At 44.1% G+C, this 26,963-nt stretch overlaps 1 protein-coding gene across 1 annotated transcript in view; it reads right to left on the bottom strand.

The window, feature by feature from the left end:
- Positions 1-26,963, bottom strand: part of MED13L (mediator complex subunit 13 like) — a 174,648-nt gene that overhangs the window by 132,651 nt on the left and 15,034 nt on the right. Inside the window, exon 2 of the mRNA XM_027661474.1 lies at positions 22,641-22,878. Within this exon, the coding sequence (XP_027517275.1) occupies positions 22,641-22,878 (238 nt within the window). The remainder of the gene's footprint in view (positions 1-22,640; positions 22,879-26,963) is intronic.

Here is a 26,963-nt window from a genome sequence, read left to right as displayed (position 1 = left end):
TCCTGAGCCTGGAATTGTACCTCTGGTCCTGAGCCTGAGCTGCTGATGTGGCTTTCTGGCTTCACATCCAACCAGGCACTCATGTGGTGCTCCAGGATCTTGGACCACCTGTCCCTGCTCCAGCTCTGGGACACCCTGGAGAGCCCACAGCCCCTGCCTGTCCTGCTCTGCTTCTCTGCTCCCACCTCAAATCACCTTCCCTACATTTTACTGTTCCAGCTGCTTCATCTTTTCTTATAGAGCACAAAATAAAAAAAATCCATCTGGATTAACACCAAATGATGCTGGCATTTTACAGAGAGCAGGAAAGACAACAAAAGTGACAATTTTCTAAAGCAAAAGCACTATTACAGTCACAGTAACACCTATCAAGGAAAAAATCTGTTCCCTGAAGTAAGGAATAAATTTTAATGTAAAGTTCCATCAGCTCAAGGTGGTACCAATTAATCAAAACTATTCACTTGCAGGGTCTTCAAATTCTCTGTTTTTTAAATGGTGATTTTTCTCTTACTTGCTATTCCAATGTTGGCACAAAGGAGGTTTAATCTGATTTTTATCCAATCTTAAAAAATAGATGTTAAGTGTAGTTTAAAATAGTTGGGATTGTTTACTCCTCTCGGTCCTACCTGCCAATTCAAATACTGAAAAAATGATTAAAAACAGTCCTAGTGCCAAAATGAACACCTCTCCCAGGCCAAAGGCACGAGGCACAATGCAGAGAAAAACTGAAATCCCTGGGGTTTAACACAGTGTGAATAGGGGGCAATGAGCAAACTCCAAGTATGTTCTGGATTCACATGCCCACACACCCCCAAATGTGCACCTTAATAAAATTAAACACTCATCAACTGTGAACAGTCCTGGGTGTTTTTATGAAGATGTTAATTGAATCTGAAGCACAACAGATGCTTAATATTCAGTCCAAATGCTGTTTTTCCTATATACTGACTATATATATTTGTGTAGGTACATACAAACACTCTTCAGGTAACCAAAGTAACTAAAATATACCAGCCAAAGGGTTTCTGGTTCCCCATGAGCCAAAAAACCTCAGCAATTCCAGAGAGGAAACGCTGCACTGGTGCCACGGCAAACACCCCTTCTGCTTAAAACACCTCCATTGGTAAGGAAAACTTTTTTAAAGTTGACAAATATGTTTTTTCCGCACCAAAGTCCTCTTCCAGGAGAGCCTCCCAGCCAGTCCAGAGTGGCAGGGGGGGTGAATGCTCCCGTGGTGCCTCGGGCTGTGCCCTGGGGCTGCAGGGCAGGGGTCAGAGCTCCAGCCCACATTCCTGCCAGCAGGAGATAAGGGTCTGGCAGAGGGAAAAGAAAACAAACACCAAACCCCAAAGCCCCCAGCACTGCCCACAGCACCTGAGAAGGCAGAAACCTTGGAAAAAATGTCAGCTTTGTGTTCCCCTCTGTGCCAAACTCCCCAGGAGAGGTTAAACCGAGGGACGGAAGCGGCCCCGCATCTACAGAGCCTGGCTTAAGGGAAGAGAGTTTAACAAACCCAACCACAAAACTCATCTTGTGCTTTGTTTTCAGAGTGTTTTGTGCTTTCATCTTTCGTTTTCAGAAAGTTGTGAGTGTTTCACGAGACTTCCATGGAATTTCAACCCAACACGGAGCACCGAGCTGGGATTTTTAGTCATCTCCCTCCATTGCCTGCAATGCACACCAAAATAGAGCACAGTGCACACTCAGACAGACCATAATGCACGTTAAAGGAGATCAGAGGGCACACTAAAATACAGCATTTCAGTCCAACTCTGCCCCACACCACCAGGAATGAGAACAAAGCACGGCCACGTGCATCTGGCAGTGGCAGCACCCACCCTGCTGCTGCCACTCACACCCCACGAGAAGTTTTCTACCTGTTTCAGTCCTCTACGGTAAATATTAAGCAAAAAAAACACCATTCCTGGTATTGCCAAGGCTGCAAGTTGTAAATTTGTTTGGCAGAAACTTGTCCAGGTCCCTCATCCTGGTGGAGAAATCGCTGAGTAATTTCTCCCGGAGTGCCAGGAATTTCCTTTGGGATCACAGCAGTTCTCAGCTCCTGACTCTGCTGTCACAGGCCCCACAAGGAATTCGGGCAGGACACAGCAAGTTTTGCACAAAAGACATTAAGATCTCACAAGAGAAGAATCCACAGATGGACAGAGGTTTGCTTTATGCAACCTGCAAGGAAAACTCAGATTTAGGCACTGTAAAATCAGCTTTAAAGCACCAAGGTTCCAACAGGGCAGATGCTCATTTAATGAAATAACACCAAACAATCTCGTGTGTCTTGAAGTGTCTGTTTTATCAAAACACAGGTTCATGTAGAACATCCTCAACATCATCTACTAGACGGCCACAGACACACCAAAAATGCCATCTAATCAATTCCCCCTCGATTCTAATTAATGTAATTCCTCAGAGCACACCCTCCACTGGGCTTGTGGGAGCTCCAGCTGCTGCTTTGTTTCCTGAAGTTCCAGTGAATCAAAAAGTGAATTTTAGATGTTGTTTATCACTGAATTAGAAAGTCATGGAGTGATCTGGGTGGGAAGGGGGCTTAAAGCCCATCCCACCCCCTGCCATGGGAAGGGACACTTCCCACTGGCCCAGTTGCTCCAAGTTTATCCAGCCTGGCCTTGGACAATTCCAGGGATGGGGCAAAGCCCAAGGAAACGAATCCTGCTGCTCTCCCCAGCCCTGAGGAAACCACAGTGGCAATAAACCCACGGGCATAAGGATGTGCTTAAAAACATCAGAGGTGGTTCTTCTGCTTTTATAGGTAAAAAAAAAAAAGAGAGATCAAATGTTCTACGAAAACAGTCGGGACTTCAATGAGTTTATTATAAAAGCCTTTCATGAACGTCAGGCAAGATGACAGAAATTAGAAAATACCTTGAGCCAAGTCAAACTGGCCCCGCTCCCCCAAACCACAGCAACCATCTGCTTTTGGTTCCTCTGCACCCTCACAACGCTGTCCAGAGAAAGTGAACGTGGAAGGGAGGGAAAAAGGATTATTTACAGCAGTTCTCCTTGGACTTGGATGCTCCATTTCAATCTTCTGGCTGTTTCAAGAGCCTGGTAAAAGCGGCTTTTGTAGGCTGAGCACAAAAAGCAAACAGGAGGGGAAGAGGGGGGAAAAAAAAAAATCAGCATTTTTTTCCCCCTCAGCCAGAACACAGCGAGGAGAAGGCAGTGGTGAAGCAAAGGCAGAGTAAGCTAATTACCAAGTACACAGCTGCTCATACCTGGCATAAAAAAAAATCCTCTGAGTCATCAAATGCAGCTCCTAAATCTGGAAAAGCCTTACAAAAATAAACCTCTCCGGAGAAGGGATCAGCTTCGGAGCAGAATGAGACGCAGATAAAAAGATCATTATTTCAGAATTAAAAAAAAAAAAAAAAAGGCCCCAAAAACTATTTCCAGTTTGAAAGGGAAAAAAGTTTTTTTGGCAAGGCAGCTACTAAATATGTCATCTAGTTAAAAACAGCCTCTTCTCCTTGTGGTTTGCTGGGGCAGAACGAGCAGAGATCTTCTACCAGATTCTTTTTATACATCAGATGCTGAAAGGGGGTGGGAGGGAGTCATTTCTAACCCGATTTAGAACATCCTTCTTCCTCTCCACGATCAGCAGCACTTCTTACAAACACCTTCAACGTGCCCAGAACTCCAGAGAGTCAAGAAGAACTCAGGGGAAGTTTTATGCCCTACTTTAAATAGGAAGAATAATCCCCAACTTCCCAGTTTTGCAGACACAGGCACACAAAGACAGGACCGTTTATGCTCTGGGAGAAGAGCACTTTCCTTTTGCAAAGCCCTCACTTGGGTCATTTCTCACCAATTTTGGAAAACAGCAAACGAGACTTTGGATCCAGAACCTCTATTAGGAACACCGAAGGAAATGAAATTTTGGATTCCTGAGTCTTCCTGACAGGATGTGTGTCAGTGCTCATTTGGTTGTGTGAGCAGAGGTGGTTTAGAACTCACACCTCTCAAGGCACCCAATTAAAAACACAAACCACAGAGAGCTCCCAAAACCAGCAGCAAACACCAGCGGGTCACACCTGCTTTTAAATTTGCAGCTCCTATCTTTTAATTTAATTTTTAAATTAAATTAAATTTGTAGTAAAAACGAGCACGTTTTTGGTTCTCCACAGAACACATTCCTGGAAAGTTTTATTTTTTCACCCTCATTGCTGACTTCAGAGTCTCCCTTGGTTCTTCTGGGAGTCGTTTCGTACGGTCACACACAGGGGTAGTGGTGGAATTATATTGCTTTGGCCATTAAATTCAAAGATATTTTAATTAAAAAATTAAATTAAAAGATAGGAGCTGCAAGTTTAAAACCAGGTGTGACCCACTGGTGTTTGCTGCTGGTTTTGGGAGCTCTCTGTGGTTTGGGTTTTTAATTGGGTGCCTTGAGAGGTGTGAGTTCTAAACCAGCTCTGCTCACAACCAAATGAGCACTGACACACATCCTGTCAGGAAGACTCAGGAATCCAAAATTTCATTTCCTTTGGTGTTCCTAATAGAGGTTTTGGATCCAAAGTTCAGACATTAAAACTATTTCTGAGGAGAAATGCAGCAGCTCCAAAACCTGATCCCGTCAGAAGCTGCAGAACAGCCCCATCTCCAAGGTCTTTTCCCACCTCAGTGGTTCTGGGACTCTGGGAAAACACAATAAAGCTCTGGAATATTCTGAAACAAAATCCCTGTTTTGATTCTCCTCCCAAAGCTGTCAGAAATGCCAGTGGAAATCCCCTTTGTGCCCAAACCACCAGACTCCCTTTAAACTTCAGGTGGTTTGTACTCCCACGTCTCTTCCCTCCCAGGAACAGTCACTAGATTTTGGCTTCAGGTTCGTTTCAAAAGGAAATAATTAGATTTTACAATTAACATTCCAGAGGATTTCTTGTTCCTTGCTAATCATTTACCCAGTGACAAGGCAAGAGCAGGTTTATAAACTCAGGAACCTACACAGGGGGAGCGTGGAAGGAGCGTGGTAATTTGATTTATTTATCTCTTTCAAATAAAAATACCCACATTTTAGTTTGGTTTGTCACTTTTAATCCATCCTTATTATCTTACCAAATATTTTGGTAAAAGCAACATCCAGAGGCTCACAAAATGCAGCAGGTAAAGTGAAAAAAGCCATGCTTTCCAGGGACAATTTTCCAATTTCCTTTCAGCCTGGCCTTGTACTTCCAAACCTTGCATTTCCAATCAAAATTTGTTGACCTCTAATAAGTCTCCTTTTGATATTTTCTTCCCTTGATGTCTGCACTGATTATCAGTAAAAACAAGTTCCTTTTTTTTTCCTTTACTCTGGAAGTCTTTTGAGTGCACAGCATCTCACCCGAGCACAATTCCCAGGGCGGACAGCAGGAGACTGACTTTTCTCACAAGAAAAAAAAAAAAACAAATAAAAAACACAAACCCAAACAAAACCCCAACCAAAGAAGCGAAGAAGAAAAGAAAAATAATCACATATTCCACGACTGAGAGCTGCTACCTGATAAAAACAATTCTTTCTGCTCAGTTGCAGTGTAATTCCTCCTTCACCTCTGCTGCATTTCACAAGGTCTCCTGCAGCAGGTTTAATCAAATTTTCCAGGATCTCATTAGATATTTAAATAAGGACATGCCCCCTTAATTTGCTCAAAAGAAAAGGACTGGATTAAGGTTTGCTTTGACTCGTTTTTTAAGCATTAAGTAATTAGGTTTTCCTTGTTGTCACACAGGGGGTAAACATGTTCAGGATCTGAAAAATCCAATCTGCTCCCTCTCCAGGTTTGACCCACCAAAAAGTTTCTTCCAGGTGGATACTCAGGGATGACCTAAATCAAACAAGGAGTGAATGGCTTTAAACTGCCAGAGGGCAGGGTTAGGTGGGATATTGGGCAGGAATTCTTCCCCTGGGAAGGTGGGGAGGGGCTGGGATGGAATTCCCAGAGAAGCTGTGGCTGCCCCTGGATCCCTGGCAGTGTCCAAGGCCAGGTTGGATAAACTTGGAGCAACCTGGGCTAGTGGGAGGTGTCCCTGCCCATGGCAGGGGGTGGCACTGGGTGAGCTTTAAGGTCCCTCCCAAGCCAAACCAGTCTGTGAATCCATGAGATGGGAATGGATGAGTAAAATACCAGTGCCAAGAAAATAAGGATATCCATTATATTGCACGTAGCAAACACAAATAATTACCTGGACCATCTATAGCCCCACCAAAAAAAAATTTGGTAAAATGATAAGGATGGATTACAAGTGAAAAGCCAAACTAAAATATGGGTATTTTTATTTTAAAGAGATAAATTAATTATGTCCTCCTTTTCCAACACTACAAACCTGCACAGAGCTCAGTCATTATCATCCCTGACTGTAAACCAGCTGCTGGGATTCAAAAAAATACAACCTGGCTCCAAAGTGGTTGTTTATCCATCCAGTTCTTTCTTACACAAAAAAAAGAAAAAAAAATGCATCACCTCCCCATCTGAGTTCAGAAAGAGCTGGAAAAAAGGGATATATAAACTGCAGGATCAAGTAAGGAACGGTGACAGAGCCTGAAATTCAGAGCACACCAATCACTCTGAACAATAAAAACACCAGTTGGTGCTGGTTATAAATTAATACCCCCAGATCATTCACAAAGTGCAGTTTTTAGAGACACCCTGTGTGTTCACAGCATTTAATACTGCAGAGAGCCACAGCAAATAAATCTCCAAGCCTAATCTATGTGTGTTCTATAAATCCACTCCCAGGGAACATTTGTAGAGGGTTTGCAAGGTTTCCACACTCCCCCTTGCTTTACACTTCCTGAAAATGTTTATTTTAGTTGGTATTTTCCCTCGCTGTTGTGACTCCTGTCACTTGAAACAGCCCAGAAACAGCCACAAAGTGTCAGCACAAAGCAGGAGAACAACAAGACAAAGCTCAGAAAGAACAAAGCCCACTTTGAAAGCAGAAGACACCTGCACAAATACTTTATTTTTTGGGGGAAAAAAAAAATAACCCAAAACTTCTTCAAGCGAAGAATAAACCCCCCTCAAACATATAAATTCAAGTGAAACAGCCTAGATAAAAACAAGGAAGTTCAAGTGCACTTATAGTGGATAATAAAAGGAATGGTTTGTTTGCTATCTACAGTGATTTTTTTTCCTATGAAAACATTCACCAGAAGCCAAATATTTAATATTACTCAAAAGCAACAGTCCCTGTTTAAAGCTGTTCTGTAAGAGCAACAACTCTGTTAAGCAGGCAGTGTTTATAACAAAAACGTGCTTTTTATATCAGACAGTTTGTGCAAACTCGGCAACATTTCCAGCCCAGTACACTCTGTACCAACAGGGCTTGCCAGAAACTCAGCACTCCAGAGGCATTTCCCTGTTTAACTGTTGCTTTCAAAAAAGAAAAAGGACCCATCGTGGCACTTCCAAACCCTCCTCACGAGCGTTTACAACGAGAAATCGTTTTGCCTCTCAAAAACACAAGGAAAGATTAAGGTGAATATAATCAAAATAAATAAATATCAATATAATAACAGCAGAATGCTTTCAGCTGTGTAAATCAGAAGCTGATGTTTCAGTTTGAAGCCAGAAGGACACAGAGCCAACCATTACCACATTACTCACAAGGCTAAATCCTCTTGGACACTGACTCTGGTCAGTAGTAAAGGCTTCTTATCTTCTCCCATCTCTACTCCAGGGAACATCCAAAAGCCCCTTTGCATTCAGTAGTGCTGCCCATTTTTTACAAAATATTTAAAATGTTGATGAAATGTTAAAATAGTTAGGAATTTTAAGGGAGAAGGGTGGTTATGTTACAATTTCACCACAGGCACTCCCTCCCACAACCACAGAGCAGAAAACCAGGCTGGAATCATGAAGGAAATGGGCATCCACAGCAGAAACCTACACACCTCTGGCGGCTGAACCTCTTCAAACCTCAAAACTGGGCTGGAACGTGAGCAATTCCAACTTTTATAGGGAATTTCCAGCCATTTGGCCCCTGCACAACCACCCCTCCCGACCCTGTGGGGAGGAACACGGGGTACAAGCAGCTCAGCGAGCACGTGTGGGACATGTTTATTTTACCTGTCATATATATATATATTATTTTACCTATCATATATATATACATGTATATTTTACCTGTCATATATATATACTGTCACAACCAGACTTCTGTCTCTTGAGGGCAGAAGCCACCAGGGAGGGCCTAAAGCTCTCTGTGTAAAGCACCCACTGCAGACAAATGACCAAGCAAAACATCACAGTGTTATTTAAGAGTAATAAATAAACCCAGGGCAGCTCTGATCACCAATTCTCTGCTCACTCTGCCAGGTCTGCTAAGGGAAAACCAGATTATTTTGGTAGCAACAAAGCCAGGCCCTCTGCTCCACATCCACAACCCCCTACTCCAGCCCAGGAGCAAAGGGCTGAACTGAGCCACTCACTGAGTTTAAACTAATTCAAAGCTGTGCCTGGGGAGGGCTTCTGGTCCAGCTGAAACCATCCCCTGAATCTCACACATTGTGGGCTACAGGACCTTCAGCCCAACTGCTCTGACCTGCTGAACTGCCTTTATTTCACTGACAGAAACATCACCTCCGAAAAACTCGATCCACCTTCACAAAAATCTGATCGTGTAATTTTTGGTTGTGCCGGCCGTGCCTGACACTCCCTTTGTGCCTCACCCTCGTGGGCACTGCACAGCACAGTTAATTCTCTGCAAAGCTCCCATCAAATAAAGTACCACTGTATAAAGAGCCTCATTTTCCCAGCACACACGTTTTTGAGGACTCCCTTTACCCCGAACAGGAGCCCCAGCCAAAGTTAGGGCAAGATGGCATAAAGTTCTGTGAACCCCCACTTTCTGTAGGGGTTTATTTGGTTCCAAAATGTCACATTTCTCACATCTGATGGGGATTTACATCTGCAAATGCTCAGCATGTCCCAGTGACAGGCTGAGGCCACGCTGACTGTGTGTTTTGTACACACTGACAACAATCACAGCCAACCAACCTCGAGGAGTCTTTGTACTCCAAATGCACTCTGTATTCTTTTCTAATATATTTATACAAAATATCTTAACTCCTTCCATTTTCTTCAAGCGCTGTGTAATCAAAGGCTTTCAAAAAGTTACAGTTGGGGGGATTTCAGGGTTGTATTTTTCCTTTTGTTCCTTTTTTCTTTTCATTTATTTATTTATAATCTCATCCCAGATGTGGCATCAAATGCACACAGCGGGATGTCCTTAAGCATTACTTTGTAGAGTTCTTTGTGTCACCATCCAACACTCTTAATCACATGAGGATTAGCAAGAAGACTTAGCTGGGAGTAGTGTGAGCAACAAAAGAGCAAAGTGAATATCTGTTGCTTTTAAACATTTCCACAACACCTCTGCTTTTCCCAGTTTCCCCAGAACACAGAGAGGATGTGGAGCCAAAACCAGGTTTAACTTTCATTTATCATTTCGTTGCCTCCTTGTTTATCCCAGCACAGAAAAGCAACCCTAGACCAGAACTCCCTCCTCCTGTCCCACATCCTGGAGACACATCCTGGATAACTGCACAGCTTCGGAGTGCTGAGGAAACCTGGGCTGGGTGGCCAGGGGGGAAATGCTGAGGCACCTCCGAGTTCCTGGTCACAAATCCCAAAGCCAGAGCAGCCACTGGTGTGGTTTGCACAGCACTGGGAGCAGCCAGGGGAGAGGGAGCACAAGGATTTGAGAGTCCAGCATTCCAACAGAACTTGTGCACTCCATTAGAAACCAGGACACAAACAATTGCAGGTGTGAGTGGCCTGGAGTAGGAACTGCCTTCCACAGGCACTGGGGAACTGTCCATGTCTATCACAGGTCCTACAAGTCACTGTTCCCAATCCAACACGTGCAGTGCTGATCCCAGCAACCAGAGAAACCCTCTGGGGCAAACTGTACAGATAACAAGAGACATCATTTTTAGGACACAGTCATTCATTATTCATCCTGACAGGTTCCTTTAAATGGATACCTGGGATTAAACAGCCACAACTCCAAAAATTCACAGACTGTGTCACCAAGTGTAACATGGAAAGTCCAGGACAGAAGTGGATCTGCTGACAACACAACTTCAAGGCAGAAGAGGAATGAAAACCTTTCTCTCTCACACAGATGGACTAACAGAAAATCAACAGAAGTTTGTTCTCCCATGAAATTATGAGACAGCACAACAGCAGAAAAGTCATCTTCTATGCAGAGCCCTTAAAGCTGAATTAACAGAGGACTATTGCATAGTTACTGCTGGTTATCATTTTAAATACATTAAAACCTCTACTTCCCCAGACCAATATTTAAAATAAACAAGAAGCAGCAGGCAAGCACAGCCACTTCATTAAAGTGATTACAGAGACTCTCGAACCAAGACTTAATTTGAATTAATAGTAAAGATAAAACTGAATGCACAGACAGCCATAGAATGAAGTTCTGAAGAGAATGCAGTGGGTTGATGGTATCACACCCCAAACACCTGATGAATTCATTAAACACAAATGATCCCCTTGGCATATTCCAGGATACAAGACAAGCAGTTCACACTTGAAAGATCAGATGGATATCAAGCTGACAAATAAACAGTGAGCATCTTCACAGCTGCAGGACACAGGCAGAGAGTTTTGCAAAAAAAAAAAGCAGCAAAATTCGCATTTGAAACTATGACAGAGATAGCCAAAGTATCAATACCAAATGTGATTAGTTCCAAGGAACGGATATTGCACTTCTAGGGAGAACAGGAGTCACTTGTGACACCGCCTGAGGTCACAGAGTGTTACCTCTGCTCTCCAGGGCCATGGATTGCTCCCTTAAAGCACCATCCTGGAGCTGAGAGCCACTTTCCCCCAGCCACGTTCCCAAGGGGAGACCCTCAGCCCATTAGTTACATAAACTACTCCTCTAGTCCTCCTCACCCCAGCAGAGCAGCTAAAAATATGCACCAAGACGTTAAAAGTGCAGTGCCATCAAAGCACTTTTGCTGGAACAGAGGAGCCGACGATTTATGGGCTCTTTGGTTTTGCCTGCTTTTATCAGGCTGGTTGGTTGAAAGAAAATGCACACATAATTACTTAATCCCATTAAAACAGAGACAAACGACGGCCCAGAACTCCCCAGCTCAGCAGTTTGAGCAGGGGAAGGTTCTGAACTCCCAGTAATGAATCACTGGAGCCTTCTCAGCTCCTTCCCAGCCCTGGGGATTTGGGCTGCATCAGCTCTGGCATCTCCCAGCAGCTCCAGAAAGTGGGATTGGGAATAAGGGAGAGCTGCCACAGCTTTCCCAAGCCATGAGGAATCCAACGCTGTGAAGTGACAACATATCAGTGAAACTAAACAAGTGAATTCACAAAAAAATACAGAAAATAAAAGGTCAGGTGCTTCTTCCAGCATTTGGGGACAACAAGCAGGAAGACTGAGAGACAGCAAATGGTAATTTGGGTTTGTTTTTTTCTTTGAACATGGCATATTTTGGCCAGTTTTGAGTTTCAGAAGCTCACAGAAACTCCTATTCGGTGCATTATGTTAACAGACAAAATGTAAACTGCGCTGGGTTCCTGAAGAGGGGAGGGTAAAGCAAACAAACATTTTCCCAGAGGATATCTAACACAGGTTTGCTGGGAGTTTTACTACTGGGAAATAAATCAGTCTGTTAAATAATTGTAAAACCTTGCTGGAGAACTGAAAACTGAACTCATGGAAATTCCCATTAAATTCAAATGTTACTTTCTCCAAGACAGTGATGGGGATTTTCATATATATATATATATATTTAATGTTTCTTTAAGCACCAGGATCTTTTGGTCCCACTGTTAACACACAATAATTTGAGCAGTGTCCCAAACAGGGACCCTACTCAGCCACCCTACACCAGCTGTGTCATGTTTGCTCACTGATTACACTTTGTGGGATCACTGGGAACCTTCCAGGATAAGGCCAGGCAGGAACTCATATCCCAAAACTGGAGGGATTAGGAATTCCAGCTTCATTTTTGAAACTAAGCAGTGACAGTCTCACATTTTCCCTTCACACTTTCCAGGCCTTAACTGTGGTTTACAGCAAAAGAAATAGTAATAAAATAATGCTTACTATGGTCTGGGTTAGTTTAGGAAAAGGCAGAGAGGGACTGAGCAATAATCTCACATCCATTTGGGACAGGGGTTCTTTTTAGTGGAGTATTTAATGTATCTTAGTATGTTGGAGCAATGAAAATCTCACTTTGCTTTGTATAGAAAATCCAGATTGGACTCCCAGCTGAGGGCTGTCAAGGACAGCAACAGAACTCTTAAGTTATCTTTAAGTTATTAAAAATCTAATGCTAATACCAAATAAACATAAAATATCACCTTTCAATAAGCCAATTGCACCTTAGAACAAACCTATAAAGCTTCTGTCAAACATACATTCCTCTTGATCCCTTTTGAAGTGGCAGAATTCCCAGGCACATTCAGGAACACCACTGGAAAGAGCAGGATTTTTCCCATCTCTTTAGGGAGCTTTAAAGAATATGTATGAAATTCTTACAGCCATCCAAAGAAAAGAACCACTGCACAATTATATCTTCATCACCTACAACTGGCTGTTTCCCTTGGTGTAAAAGGCATTGTATTATTTGTGTTCCAGAAGAGACAGAGCAACCACAATGTCATGGAACAAGCAGAGCTACAGAAAGGCTTTATTGAGAAGATGGTGTTTATTCCCTGCAGTCCTGCTTAGAAAACTGCCACCTTCTGAGGCCAAGTTTATCAACATCCACACCTTAAGATAGGAACTTCACACTTCCCTTTCTCCAGGAGTGAGGTGCTAACTCTGCCTGGTGATCTGTCCAACCCACCCAGGGATTCATGACACAAAGCTGGAAGCTTCACCTCGACCCCTCTGGCTCCCGACTGCTCCAAACACCCCGAGATTTGGTGGAAAGACTGGCAAAGTGTCCTGGAGGAGAACAGGGCTCAGGGCTGGGAAGGTTGGGCAGGAAGGGCTGTTCTCAGGGGCACTGAGGGAACACCCGAGTGACTGTGCCAGGGCACAATTCCAGCTGGGAGAAGGCAGGAGAGAGGGAGCTGAGGGCCGGGAGCTCAGCCTGGAATAGAAACTGAAACTGGGCCTTGGCTCAGGCCAGGCTGAGCTGGGAGAGCACAGGGACCATTGCAGGGTAGCTGAGTGATTAAAGGCAGCAGCACAGGCCACCTTCTGCCCCCAGCACTGTGGGACAGCAGTGCTGGCACTGCCCAGCTCAGGGGGACACTCCAGGGTGTGATTAAAGGCAGCAGCACAGCCTGTGTTCTGCCCCAGCAGTGCTGGCACTGCCCAGCTCAGAGGGAACACTCCAGGGTGTGATTAAAGGCAGCAGCACAGGCCACCTTCTGCCCCCAGCACAGGGAGGCAGCAGTGGTGGCACTGCCCAGCTCAGTGGGACACCCCAGGGTGTGATTAAAGGCAGCCCCACAGCCCATATTCTGCTCTCAGCACAGGGAGGCAGCAGTGCTGGCACTGCCCAGCTCAAGGGGACACTCCAGGGTGCTTTAGGTCACCCAGAAGGCAACAGCATTTCAGCACCGTGCCTTTAGTGTGTGCTTTCCCTTCCAACTCCTCATTTAACTCCTGAAAAATCAATTTAACACCATTTCACTCCAAGTTCTAGTTGTCGTTATATGAGTGACTGCACCATGCACTTGTTTGGGGCTTTTAACCAAGGGACTGATATTTAATAATTAATTATAATAATTAAATAATTAATTATAATAATTAAATATTTAATATTTAACCAACTGCAGAACTCCACCCTTTTCTTCTCCTATTGAAACCCCCAGTTCCTGGGGCAAAAAGCAAAGGTAAGAAATCCTCCTCAGCCTTAACCATGTCTTACAGCTCAGCTGTTTTCCACTTGCTCCTCCCCTTAATCCAGTGGTTTTGTTTCCATATTTACAACAGGCTGCTTTGGAAAGGACCCATTCCAGCCTCAGCACCACTGGATTCAACAATCCTTAGGAACAGACTCCAGGTTTCCAAAGCTCCCTTCCCCAGGCACCGGCTGCTCTCGGATTTCATGGCTGGTCACCCACACCCTGAGCCACAGAGCAGATCCCAAAACTGCCACATGGACACATTTCCAGCTATCCAGAGTACTTGTCTTACAGGTTCCTGTCAAATCCTTGGATAAGTAAGTGCAGGTGGATAACTAAATCCACTTAAAATGAAAGCAGTCCCAGAACTGGGGTATAAAAGAATTCTGTACTGAGATTTATAACCTTTAATAGGAACTTTATAACAAAAAAAGTAGCTTTTATGTAATGGAAAACATCTCTCTCTAAAGAGAAATGATGTGTTAACGTCAGCAGAGTCATGTTCCTGTGTTTTCTGTTTGCAATCCAGGACCGTGTTTGTCACTAAAAGTTCATTAGTTATTCTAAAAACTGCCTTACCAGAAAGCAATTGTACACAATTTTATCACTACTGTTATTTTTCCAGTCTGAATTCACCGGTGGAAGTCACTCTGTGTTCTTGGAATTACTCAGAACGTGCAAATACAAATATCAGTAATGAGCTCTATTAATGCAGATTCACTTCAAGCTAACTCAGATTTACTTCGTGCACTTAAGTGAGTTCATTTCACTGGAAAAAAAAAAAAAGATCTCCTGAAGCAAAAAACCCATCAACTATTGGGGCTGATATTGCCCAACATGTTGCTGAAAAAGAAATTCTTCTGATTGGATTTTTTCCCCCCCCAAGCAGCACTTTTAAAAATACAGCCTTTTAATGATTGTTTAATTTTCATATAACTGGAATATAAATCCTTTCCATACTGCTTTGCTGCAGCTGCACCATAACGTCTCATTTTTCATGGAAAAAAACCCCCCTAATTACGTGGTTCACCGAGTTGCCTGTGGTAACACATCAATTTTATTTACATTCACGAGTTGGACTCGGGTTTGTTCTCAGCACTCCAGTTAATCCCGAGCACATTTTGGACAATGGTTCTCTCTGATTCATTAGTGACACCTCACTCTGCTGCTTTGGGGAGGGAGTTGAGCTGTTTGGAATCTTGCTGGGGATTTCCAGCACTTTCCAGGCAATACTTTTGTAGCACCAGCTCCATCCCACCTTAAATATCCTGGATTTGCTGTGATATCCTGGCCTGGCTGGAATATTTCTGCCAAAGGACCATGAGCTGCTCCCTACACAAGGCAGCTGTTCCTGCTGCCCAAGGAATGCCAACCCATTTTCCCACAAAAACACGAGGGAAGAAACAATAACTATTGTGTGGCCAATAAAACCTAAAGATTAATTACTCCAAATTTCAACTATTTCAGCTGAGCTGAGCTTATATTTGCAAAGCAGGAAGATGGGATTCAGCTGAGAATCCCTTGGCTTTGGCTTTTGTCTGTTTTCAGAAGGTAATTTGCTGCAATTAACCGCAAAAACTCCAAATTCCCAGATAGGAAAAAAATTAAAATGTTAATTCTTGAGTGATACAAGTAGAATAAAATATTAGAAAGTGTTAAGCTATTTTACACAGGGCCCTTTGGCAGAGGTCAGATTTTTTTTTTTTGGTGACTTTTTAGCCTTAGATCATAGAAAGGGGGAAATGCAGCACGTGGGAATGGTCCATGGAATATCCTGAGTTGGGAGGGACCCCCAGGGATCAGGGAAGTCCATTTCTGACCAGAATTGGTAATGAATTCCTGAATGCCACACATCCTCATTTGATCCTACCCCGAACACTGAGATTCACTGTTCCTGTGGAGAGAAGACCACCAAGGCAAAGGAGAGCAAAGCAAAAGGTAAGTGCAAGCAGAATTCCAAAGGGGACGCTCAGCCTTGATTCCTTGCAATAAACAACTCCTGCCTTTGTTGTCTGCGACCATAAACCAACTTTAAAGCAGCAGAAGAAGCTGGAGCGGTGGGAAGAACACTTATTTTTAAAAGAAAACCAAAACAAAATGAAGACATCTCGCCCAGACACAATAAGGCTCTTGTCAACCCCGCGTGTATAAAAGGAGTTGGCATTTTCCCATGAAGCAATTCCTTAATCCCAAATGATGGCATAATAACCTCATTTAATATGCCTCCTTAAAAGAAAAAAGTTTATTCTGTCTAAGCTGAACTTCGACTGGCAATCACTGGCCACCAATTAACAGTGTCAGATCGAAGGGTCACGGCCCAATTCTGCCAGCTGAGAGAGGATGAATTCACTTTTCAATCCCATCCTCCGGCCCGCAGGATGGAAAAGTTTAACTTTGTTGTCGTGTCTTTGGGAATAATCTCTGCCAGGCAATTAAGAAAATGCAAATGACTTGTCTTATTGAAAATAATCAAGCCAGAAACAAGACTTTTTCAGTAACTTAATATTCCAATAAAGTCTCGTGTCATCTGAACCTACTTGTTAATTCCACTCCGCGCTGGAGAACCGGCAATTAACCATTTTCAGATTTCACTTCAAATTATTAATAAGTGGTGCTCAGCTGCTTGATATTCAGAGCTGCTTTTCCAACTGAAAGCCTTCAAAAATACTTGCATTTCGGCTCCTGGGAGATTCCTTTGATTCCTTGTGCCTAAACTGCTTTTCCATACATTGGCTGCTCCCGTTCTCTGTGACACCGGGCACCACAATGGTTATGGGGTTTATGGAGTTCTGTCCTATTCATTTGACAGGAAAGGGGGCTTATTCTTCATTTCATGCATTGCTTCACACACTTAAAAACATGTTTCAACAGACAGGAACGTCTTCTCATTCAATAATTAACATATCTCACTACAAAGCAGCTTAGAACATCCTCTGTGACTCCTGACAGAGCTCCCAGCCCCTCACAGCTGCAGAAATAAAACAGTACCTTGAAAGAACCTTAAATAGACTCTTAAATTGAAATAGAAAGTAGATTTTTCACTCCTTTATTATCCTTTACATTAGCAGAAACTATCAAGTTTTCCACTATTTTTCTTTTCATCCCTAATAAATACTGAAAAACACCAACTAGTGAACATTTACAGGTTAACCATTTACTTAATTTAGGTGGCTTGACTGATAAATTAAACTTTGAAATCCAGCAGTTATTAAGTGAGCATCCAGAACCATTTCTAGTGGTAACAAAAATCCCTAAATTGAGGTTTGGGGCAAGTTATTCCCCTCAGGAAACATCCTTGAAAACAGAGCTGGGATGTTCTGGTTTCCTGGGAGGTGAAAATTCACCCGTCGGTGATTTTCAGGTAGAGAAACAACAGCAGAAATGAGCCCCAGGCACGTGGGGTAACGTAGATCCTTCCCACAGCCAACATTTTTCCCCTCTTCCCTTTTATCAGCACATGGGGATTGACTGGGGCAGCCTGATATGCCAAGAATTCATAAACAGGAACGAGCCGAAGCTCCACGTCTTTCCTGTCCCAGCTCAAATTCCAACAGCGTTTTTAAACTCGCCAAGCTGTGAGGATCATGGACAGTAACCTTTCAGGAAAAGGTTTCCCTAATTGATTCAAGACAATCTGTTCTTCAGAAGGGTTTCCATCAAAATCCTCATGTTCTACAGGCAGTACAGCAGGAAGTGCATTAATATCTTTTTCGGGGGGAAGCAGCTCCAGCAATTAATGGATCAAGTGCAGATGCTGCAAATCCAAGTGGATTTCCAGATGGAAATCCCAAATACTTTCCAGAATCAGTGATTTCAAACAAACAGGCTACTAAGTTGATAGAAGGCTGCAGTTTTATTTAAGGAATTATCAACCACCTGGAATCTTATCATTTTCAAGATCCTGTCTCACACCCTGACAGCTTTCCAGAGCCACTGAAACTCCCCTCTCAGCAGTGGTGCCCAACATAATCCCTGCATTATTCCCCAGAATTCCAACATTCTGTACCATAGATGCAGCAGACAAAGCTGGATGTACCCCCATACCCAATGTGCAGATGACAAGTTTATAGACAAAACCACCAGGAAAAGAATCCCAGAATATTCCGAGCTGGAAGGGACCCACGAGGATCAGAGTCCAACTGCTGGAATGGTTTAAAGTGCCAGAGGAGAGAACTCTTTGCAAAGGCAAGCAAGGAACAGATCTCCCCTGTCCCTAATCCACATGGAAAACACAGGGCAGGGGTGGGAGAAGGAGAACCCAAGAGTTGAGTAGGAATTCTCTGTGCTGCTCCAGACAGATTTTGGTCACCAAATGCAAATGAGAGCTCTGCAGCTTGCCCACCTACAACCTTCCTGTCAAACAACAGCGAGACACAACCTCCCCTCCTCCCATTTCTTCTCTGGGATTCACCAAAGAAAAGAAGTTTATGGGCAAAGGTCCCGTTGCTGTAACACCACTTCTCTCCAGGCAGCAGGACCAGGGAACAGCATCTCCCCTGGGGAAAACAAAACTGCCACAAACTAAGACACTCCCAACTTTTTCAAGCTCATAAAATCACTCCATTCTTTCTCCCACTCAGTGCCCACTCAGCTTTTTTCACTCCTGGGACAGAAAAAAAGACCTCCAATCTCTCTTCAAATTTTAAACCCCATCACAATAAAAACCAGACCAAGACTGCAAAGGAACAAATGTAGGAGTGTGTGCAGGAGACACCTCTGCAGTTCACAGCTGCCTGGCTGCTCCAGCTCTTTAACTGATCCACAACTGCTCTGCAAATCATTGTTTTTATTTCATCTCCCGTGACAGCATTTAATTATCCACACAGTTTTGGAAAGCTACTACATAAACAACTGCTCCTTGTACCTCCTGTTTATAACCACTAAGTTGTTTTCCCCGTGACTATTTGAAATTCTTTTATTAAAGGCAGATTGTTGTTTACCAAATCTTGAATGTTGTAAAGATAAAGCAATTCAGAGAGTTATTATTAAAAAACTTTTTAAAGTGCTTCTGAAAGAATAGTCTCAGTTTGGACTCTTCATGTGTTTACTGAAAGCACTAGATATCATACAATATTATTTGAGTGACTCTGTTATGCAAAAAAAAAAAAAAATCAATTATTATAATTTAGACTTGAATGACTAAAACATAAAACATTTAAAGTCAAATTATTTAAATTTATCACTGAATTTTTCTTACCCTCATGAAAATTTCCCTTTCCAAGCACAAGTCCTAGGCAGGAAAAGAGAAATCCAAAACTTCCTTCTTGGTGAGAGTTCATGATCTTACAAACAGCTGTTATTCCCTAAAGTTGAGACATCTCAGAAGCTCTTCATGTTTTGGACAGACTCTGCTCTTCCACTTGGATTTGCAGCAGCAGATTCCTGGGGCTTGTGCTCCTAAACAAGTGAGTCCAACACCACAACAAAGCTCTGGCCATGGAACTGAGTCCCAGTGACAGCCCAGCCCGAGGAACAACGGCTGAAGCCAAAGCAGCTCATTCCCTGACCAGGTTATCCCAAAATCCCAGGTTATCCCACGTCACCACAGCCCCGCTGACAGGCACAGAAATTGCTTCAGTAACCTCCTTGTTTTCTGTTTAGATGGAAAAGTCCTTTATATATTTCCAGGAAACTAATTCCAACTATCTGGTCTGTTTATCCAATAAAAGCAAAATAACCTTATTCCTTCTGCCTTGCTGCTGCATGAAGCAGTGAACACAGTGTCCTTTGTCCAGGGAATCAATGGACATAAATGCCTTGTTCTGGCAGAATTTGATGTTCAATATGTTGTCAATACTGATGTTTGAACTCTAAAAATGCACTGAGAAGAGCACGACAGCACTATCAGCAGTAAAACGTGTAGCACTTACACAATTTACATCACTTGGAGCTATTATCTGATAAGTCACTACAAGCCTTTCAATGTGCTTTTAATACAGAACAAGTATGATTTACACACATTACAAGAGAATTCCAAAACCTGCAGTGGAAAGGAGTAGAAAAGGAGATGACTTCCCAAATTCTTGCAGGGCCTGAGAGCAGGAGCAGATTTCCCCTCCCTTCAGTCACCACCGACTTCATCCCCCTGAATGAGTCACACAAGGTCCTCCTTTTGCCATCTCCAAACTCAGCTTTGTGTCTCCTCACATCCCCCTGGAGAATCTTTGTTTTCCAGGCATTTTTAATGGGAGAGGGCACTGGAATAGGGTCCCTCAGTGCTGCTGTAGAGGGACAGCCCCTCCCCAGCCCCTGTGGCTGCAGTGCTGTCACAAACTCTGCTCCCACTGCTTTTATCACTGCTGCTGTTGGCACGTTAGAAAACAGAGCTCTGGCAGCCACATTTCAGATTTAATTCCACTTAAAAGTCACTGCACTGAAGGCTCCAGCACCCCCAGCCCCGTGTGCAGTTCTGGGTCCATCACAAGGACACTGAGGGGCTGGAGCGTGTGCAGGGAAGGGAACGGAGCTGGGAAGGGGCTGGAGCAGCAGGAGGGGCTGAGGGAGCTGGGGGGGCTCATCCTGGAGAAAAGGAGGCTCAGGGGGGACCTTCTGGCTCTGCAACCCCCTGACAGGAGGGGGGAGCCAGGGGGGGGTCGGGCTCTGCTCCCAGGGAACAAGGGACAGGAGGAGAGGGAACGGCCTCAAGCTGTGCCAGGGGAGGCTCAGGTTGGACATCGGGAGGAATTTCCTCACAGAAGGGGCTCTTAAACACCAGGAGGGGCTGCCCAGGGAGCTGGGGGAGTCCCCATTCCTGGAGGTGTCCAAGGAAGGACTGGACGTGGCACTCAGGGATCAGTCACAGGTTGGACTCAATGATATTTTTCCAACCTTAATTCCGTGATTCTCTGAAATTCTGGACTGGGCAAAAAACGTGCCACAGTGACCCCGTTCCCTGCTTGCTGTGCTCTGCCCCACTCTGCACTCAGGCTCTCCATACATTTAAATGCTTTTCCATACCACTGCCACTGGAAGAAGGATTATGTTGTTGTAACCAAGATGTCAGATCTAAACAAGCTACATCAATTTACAACAGAAACAGAAGCCACTGCCTGCAACTCCCCTCAAATAAAATGACACTTAAGTCCCATATACTGCATTTGAAATATTAAATTAACTACATTTCACAAAGAGAAAGGCATATATTATTGAAGCTTTGCGGGGTAAGTAGAAATATTACCCATTCCTTCATTCCAAACAGGTGCCTGATAAAAAATTAATGCCATTGGAATGGTTCAGTGCAGCACTTGAGAGCCATCTCCTCAATTATACATGATCCAGAGCTACCTGCCTGGAACACACCCAGAGACACTCAGGGCTCCTGTCTGTGATTTCACAGGCTCTGCTGCCAAAGAAACAGTCCCACTCACAGGCTGGAGTTTGCAACAGTGCTCAGAACAAAGTCATGAGTGAAAAAAATAATATATGACAACCCAGGAGCAAACAGTGCAGGGTGGAGGTGGGGAGACAAGGGACAACCAGAGCACACCTGACAAATACAATATTCCATGTACTTGAGACAAATTTTATCACCAAGTCACCAGAAGGCCTAAAGGCCACCAGGGTCAAAATTTATTGCAAGAAACCAGGACCTGATCCATATAATTAATTTGGTTTTACTTTTTATTCCTATTATTAGTCCCAAATTGGTGAACTTCAGTTGTTTCATCCAAGACATGAGGTGAAAAGAGAGGTAAAACTCATACAGCTTAATAAAACCCCTTGTATGTTTTCAGCCAAACATTTTCAGACAAACTAGGTTTTGTCACAGCAACAATACAACGCTGAAAATAAATTAATATACACTGGACATAGTCAATCCAAAAAGGATCACAACAGATAAAGTTGTGATCATTTTAAGGTTACAAATTCTGGAGGCACTGAGGACAATCCCAGCTGCATAAAGCTTTTAATCACATAAATTTATCACTTTGACCTGCCTGCCCCTTCCTGCCTTGTAATACTCTCACTTGTTGTAATTTGCCCCAGTTTACACTCAAATCCTGCAACACGACCAAGGTGGGCAGTTCTGACCTTGCAGATTTACCTGGGGTGCACTGGAGTTCACCTGACTCTCTCTATGGGTGGTTTATTCCATCAACTCTTACCTTATGCCAGAGTTGGGGGGTTATTATCATCATTCTTACCCTTGGAACTAGGATTTATTCTATTTTTACAGTGCACCTGAGGTCTCACAAAAATCTAAGCCATGATGTTGACTACAGGTCACAGAGTTCCAGGATCAACCAGGCTGGAAAAGCCCTCTGAGATCATCGAGTCCAACCTGTGACCCAACCCCACCGTGTCACCCAGCCCATGGCACTCATGCCACATCCAGTGTGTCCCTAAACACCCCCATGTCACCCAGCCCATGGCACTGATGCCACATCCAGTGTGTCCCTAAACACCCCCATGTCACCCAGCCCATGGCACTGATGCCACGTCCAGCCTGTCCCTAAACACCCCCAGGGACGGGGACTCCACCCCATCCTGGGCAGCCCATTCCAGTGTCCGATCCCTCTCCCTGGGAAGAACTTCCCAATGCCCAACCTGAACCTGCCCTGGTGCACCTCAAGGCTGTGCCCTCCTGGCAGTTCAGCTTTTTGCGTTTTCTCTGCACATCACTCGCAGCAGCAAAGTCAAACTTACACCATTTTTCCCCCCTAGAGCTCTTAAACCACAGACTGCGGCAAAACCACAAGTTAAAGCCTTAACAACAAACTCTCTTCCGACTGGAAAAAAACCAAAACCAAGTTGAGGAGCGAGGCAAAGGTGACTTACTGTGCAGCTCTCGATGGATGACGTCCACCAGGTTGGGCTCGTCCCCCCACCAGAATATCCAGAGCTCCTTGCAGTCGGGTTTGACGTCCCGGCGCCACACGCACAGCAGGTTGGCCTGGAGGCAGCGGATGAAGCTGAGCAGGATGGGATCATCCTGGGCCGGGGCTGAGATGATGGGGCCACAGTCCCCGTGCCCTTCAAAGTTGTACCTACGCCATTTGATGCCCGTCAGTTCAGCCTGGGGGGGGAAAAGGAGAAAAAAATTGCTTTATTACAAAATTTTTTTATTATTTGCTCTGTTTTCGCTGGTTAATTCTTATTAATTTTAATTTATTTTAATTTATTATATATATTCTAGACTATTATGTGTTTTATATTTATAAATATATTTATAAATATATTTATATTTATATTCTATCATTATTAGCATACTATATATAATCATTATATTAATTATACTACATCATATGTATTACACGTGATATATAATATACTAATATGTTAATACTAATATATAATATTAATATATAATTAATATAAAATATTAATGCACTTATATAATATATTAATAGTATATCGCATTATATAGTAATAACATATTAATATAATTAATTCTATTATTGTAATAATATGTTAATATAATTCTATTATTGTAATAATAATGTTAATATAATTAATTCTATTATTGTAGTAATATGTTAATATAATTAATTCTATTATCGTAGTAATAATATGTTAATAGAAGCAATTACTAATTAATTATATTGATCATTAATAATGGATCATTACTTATATTAGACTTATTAATTATTAATAAAATATATTTGTATTGTGCATAACACATTTAATTATTATAGAACTAATGTGTTCACATAATTATATATTAATATGTTAAATATATAGAGATATATTATTTATAATTAATTATATATGATATTATATATTATTTTATATTATTATAAATGAAAATTATTTTTATTTAAATTTAATTAATCTAATTTCTCTTAAGTCAGCTCTTCTATTATTATTATTATTGTTGTTGTTCTCTTAATTCCTTCTACACCATATTTTCCTTTATTCCCCTTCAAGGAAAAAAACCCTAGAGACAGTACAGAAGAAACCTGGCTGCATTTAGGTTTTTCACCACAACTTGACTCGTTTCCAGCAGATTCATTCATTTTGTTATCTTACTGTAACGTTACAAATTGGAAAGGGAACAACCAAACAAACAGGGAGCAGAACAAGGCTCGTTCCCCACGTGTCCTCCCCCGGTGGTGGGAGCTCAGTGTCAGCCCAAAAACCGGCCCCTTGAAAGCCACAAGCAGAGCAAACAAGTGACTCCTGGACTGAACCCCTTTCCCGTTGGGATGGAACAGATCTGGAACCCAGACAGCCGGGAAGGGTTTGCTCTGGGCACTGAACAGGCTCCCCGGGGTTTGGTCACGGCCCCAGGGCTGCAGAGCTCAGGGACAGGGGGGGATTGTTGGGGTGTCTGGGCAGGGCCAGGAGCTGGACTGGATGATCCTTGTGGTTCCCTTGCAGCTCAGGATATTCCACGGATCTGTGACTGTCCTCCCCTCCCAGTCTGCCCCGTGACTGGTGCTGCCTCCTCCTTTCTCTCCCCCCTCTGCTGCCCAGGACACGCTGGGAATGCCCCAGAGCAGTCTGGCTGGAGCTGCTCTCACAATAAGTGGTGTGTGCACACTGTGCTCACACTGGGCTCCTATTCTGCTCTCTAAGCCATGTTTTCCACATTCCCAGTGCTGTTATTCCCTGCACTGCCTCATTTCCAGCGTTCACACCTTCCCCTGGCTGCTCGGGAGCCGGGCTCTGGAGTGGCCCTGCAGGAAGCATCAGCTGGTCAGAGCTGCACAAACCCCACTGCAGCATCCACACCTCTGACAGGAGGAGATATTGCCAGGGAGAAGGGAACACCAGCTGTGGGATTGGATTTTTACTCCTAAAGAAAACCAAAGACTTGTAGAGCATTTACTCCTCCCATACTCATCATCTGCACAAAGGACATTTAACCCCTCCTCTAGAACCCAATCCCCATGGCACACACAGAAGGATTTCCCTTTTCCAGTCCACAAACTCAGTTTTTTTACAAGTTTGAACTCTAAAATGTACTTTTCTCCCCCCCAGTAACTGGCAGTAGGCTGGTACTTGCTCAAGAGCTGGCTGCTTAACTGGAGGAGCTGAAGATGACATTCATCAGAGCAACAGCACAAGAAAAAACATACTTGTATTTCTCTGAACTTATAAATGCATCCTCTGAAACAGTCCCACCTCATCCCATGGATAGGCCTGGCAGGGCAGGGATCTGGTTCCTGTGACTGTGCCTCAAGGACTATTTCCCCAAACACTGATAACCCACAGGGCCTATTTTGCTCCCCAGGGGCCTCACCAGGCCCACAGGAACACAGTAACCGGCCTCCACTGGGAAGGGGAAAACTCTGGAGGACACTGAAGAGCAGGGAAATTGGGTTGATTGTTTGCAGGCCCCTAAACCACCAGGCACCTTCAGCTGCACAACCATCCTGTATCCTGCCAGGACCCCACCAGGAGTGGAATCACAGCCAGTCCTGGATTATCCCTGCTGGAGGCTTCCCACAGCCAGCACTGCTGCTCCTGCACTCACACAGGAATGCTCAGCCATCCAAAGGGTTGGGGAACTATGGAATAGAAAATCAGGACAGACAGATCCGACTGGGCAAGATGCACAGCCACGTGCCACGTTCCTGGCACACAGAGGGCACGGGAGCACAGGAGGAAGAGGCAAAAGGGAAGGATAAATTCTTTTTCCCCAGTAGGATGCTGTGTGGAGCTGGAATGCCTCACACATAACACAGTCTTGTAAGAGAAAGCACTTACACGTGCTCCTCCAAAACATCTACATCTGTTCTACGTGTGTCTCAGCTACAGCTTGGAAAAGGAAGGTGCAGAGTTTGTCAAACACTGTAATGAACACAACAACCACCAAGAAACACCAAAAATTGGTACCAGCACAGGCAACCTGGGAAAAAAATACGTTGAATGTTCACGTCATAACCAACTGGGAACACATGGTAAGTGTCACCAAGAATATGGAACAGGAAGATGACAAAAACCCAAACCAAAAAAAACCAACTGAACAAAGGATGTCGCCCAACAACTTGATCCACACAGCAGAAACCAGAGCTCAGCTGTTCCCAGCAGCTCCTGCAGCTTCCAGCAGCTCGGAGCTGTCACCCCAACAGCCCGTTGGAGAGGGAGGAAACAGGGGCAAGAGAAGCACAGAGAAATCAGCAGAGCTGCATCCAAGTTAGTCCTGCCCTAACCAGCTTCTGGAGTGTCTGATTCCATGGACTGTGAGGAAGGACTAGAGCCAACCTCATTCACCAGTGCCCACCCACATGGCAAGTGACTCCTGAGAACAGGACGAGAGGAGTCCTGGGGGTTTGGACTCTGCAGCAGCATAAAATGAGATCTCACACGTGGCTTCCCAAACTTGCAGGGATGCAGTTCAGCACTGTATTTGGATATGTCTGCTTCTGTTTCAATTTTTAATAGATAAACATCAATACTAACCCCTCAGAACTGCTAGATTGCGTTCCCACGTTAATAAAGCTGAATTCAGGAGGAGACTTGGTGCAGAAGGAATCCAAAGAGAGGACTGACTGCACCCGGAGCACTTAAACACCTTCTACATCTCTAGAGCTGTTCTGGGGAAAGCATTTAACACACTACAGGGAGAATACCCTCATCCACATGGAGTTTTATTGGAAGTAATTTCTTTAAACAAACAAACATGCCCAGTTTGAAGAGGCCTCCATCTGCAGCAGGGTCTGTAAGACAGGACTGCCAACGTCCCCTGGTTCTGGGGACTGTTCTGAAGAGCTCAACGTGGTTCCACTTGGGCTTCACCAGCACCGAGCACAGGCTGGGCAAACACTGCAGCTCCTCCTCATCCCATCCACCCTGTCCAGCCCTCAGTGGGCAGTGGGTGAATGGAATCAGTTCACCGACTTAAAGATGAGAAACAAAGAGAAAGTCAAACACTTGTGTGCTCAGCACCCGAGGGCTCACCCTGCAGCCACGGAATCCCTGAGCAGACACTGCAGTGGGATTCCCTGCCAGGGACAGCTCCAATCAGATAAACCCCAGCATTCCCCTGCACACAGACTGTCAGTGAACACCTTCAACCACCCCAGCACACGCTGGTGCCAGGGCAGAGCTGCCCTCCCTGCCTCCCTCAGCTGCTCCTCCTGCCCCGGGGCCGCTGCTGCACAGATTCATCCGGAGCCCAGCTGACTCAAAAGCAGAAGTGCTGCATTAAACGAC

This window comes from Corapipo altera, unplaced genomic scaffold (assembly GCF_003945725.1).
Source record: "Corapipo altera isolate COAL_440 unplaced genomic scaffold, ASM394572v1 150, whole genome shotgun sequence".
Taxonomy (NCBI): Eukaryota; Metazoa; Chordata; class Aves; order Passeriformes; family Pipridae; genus Corapipo; species Corapipo altera.
Note: the sequence above shows the minus strand (reverse complement) of the source record. Positions and strands in the feature narration are given on the sequence as shown.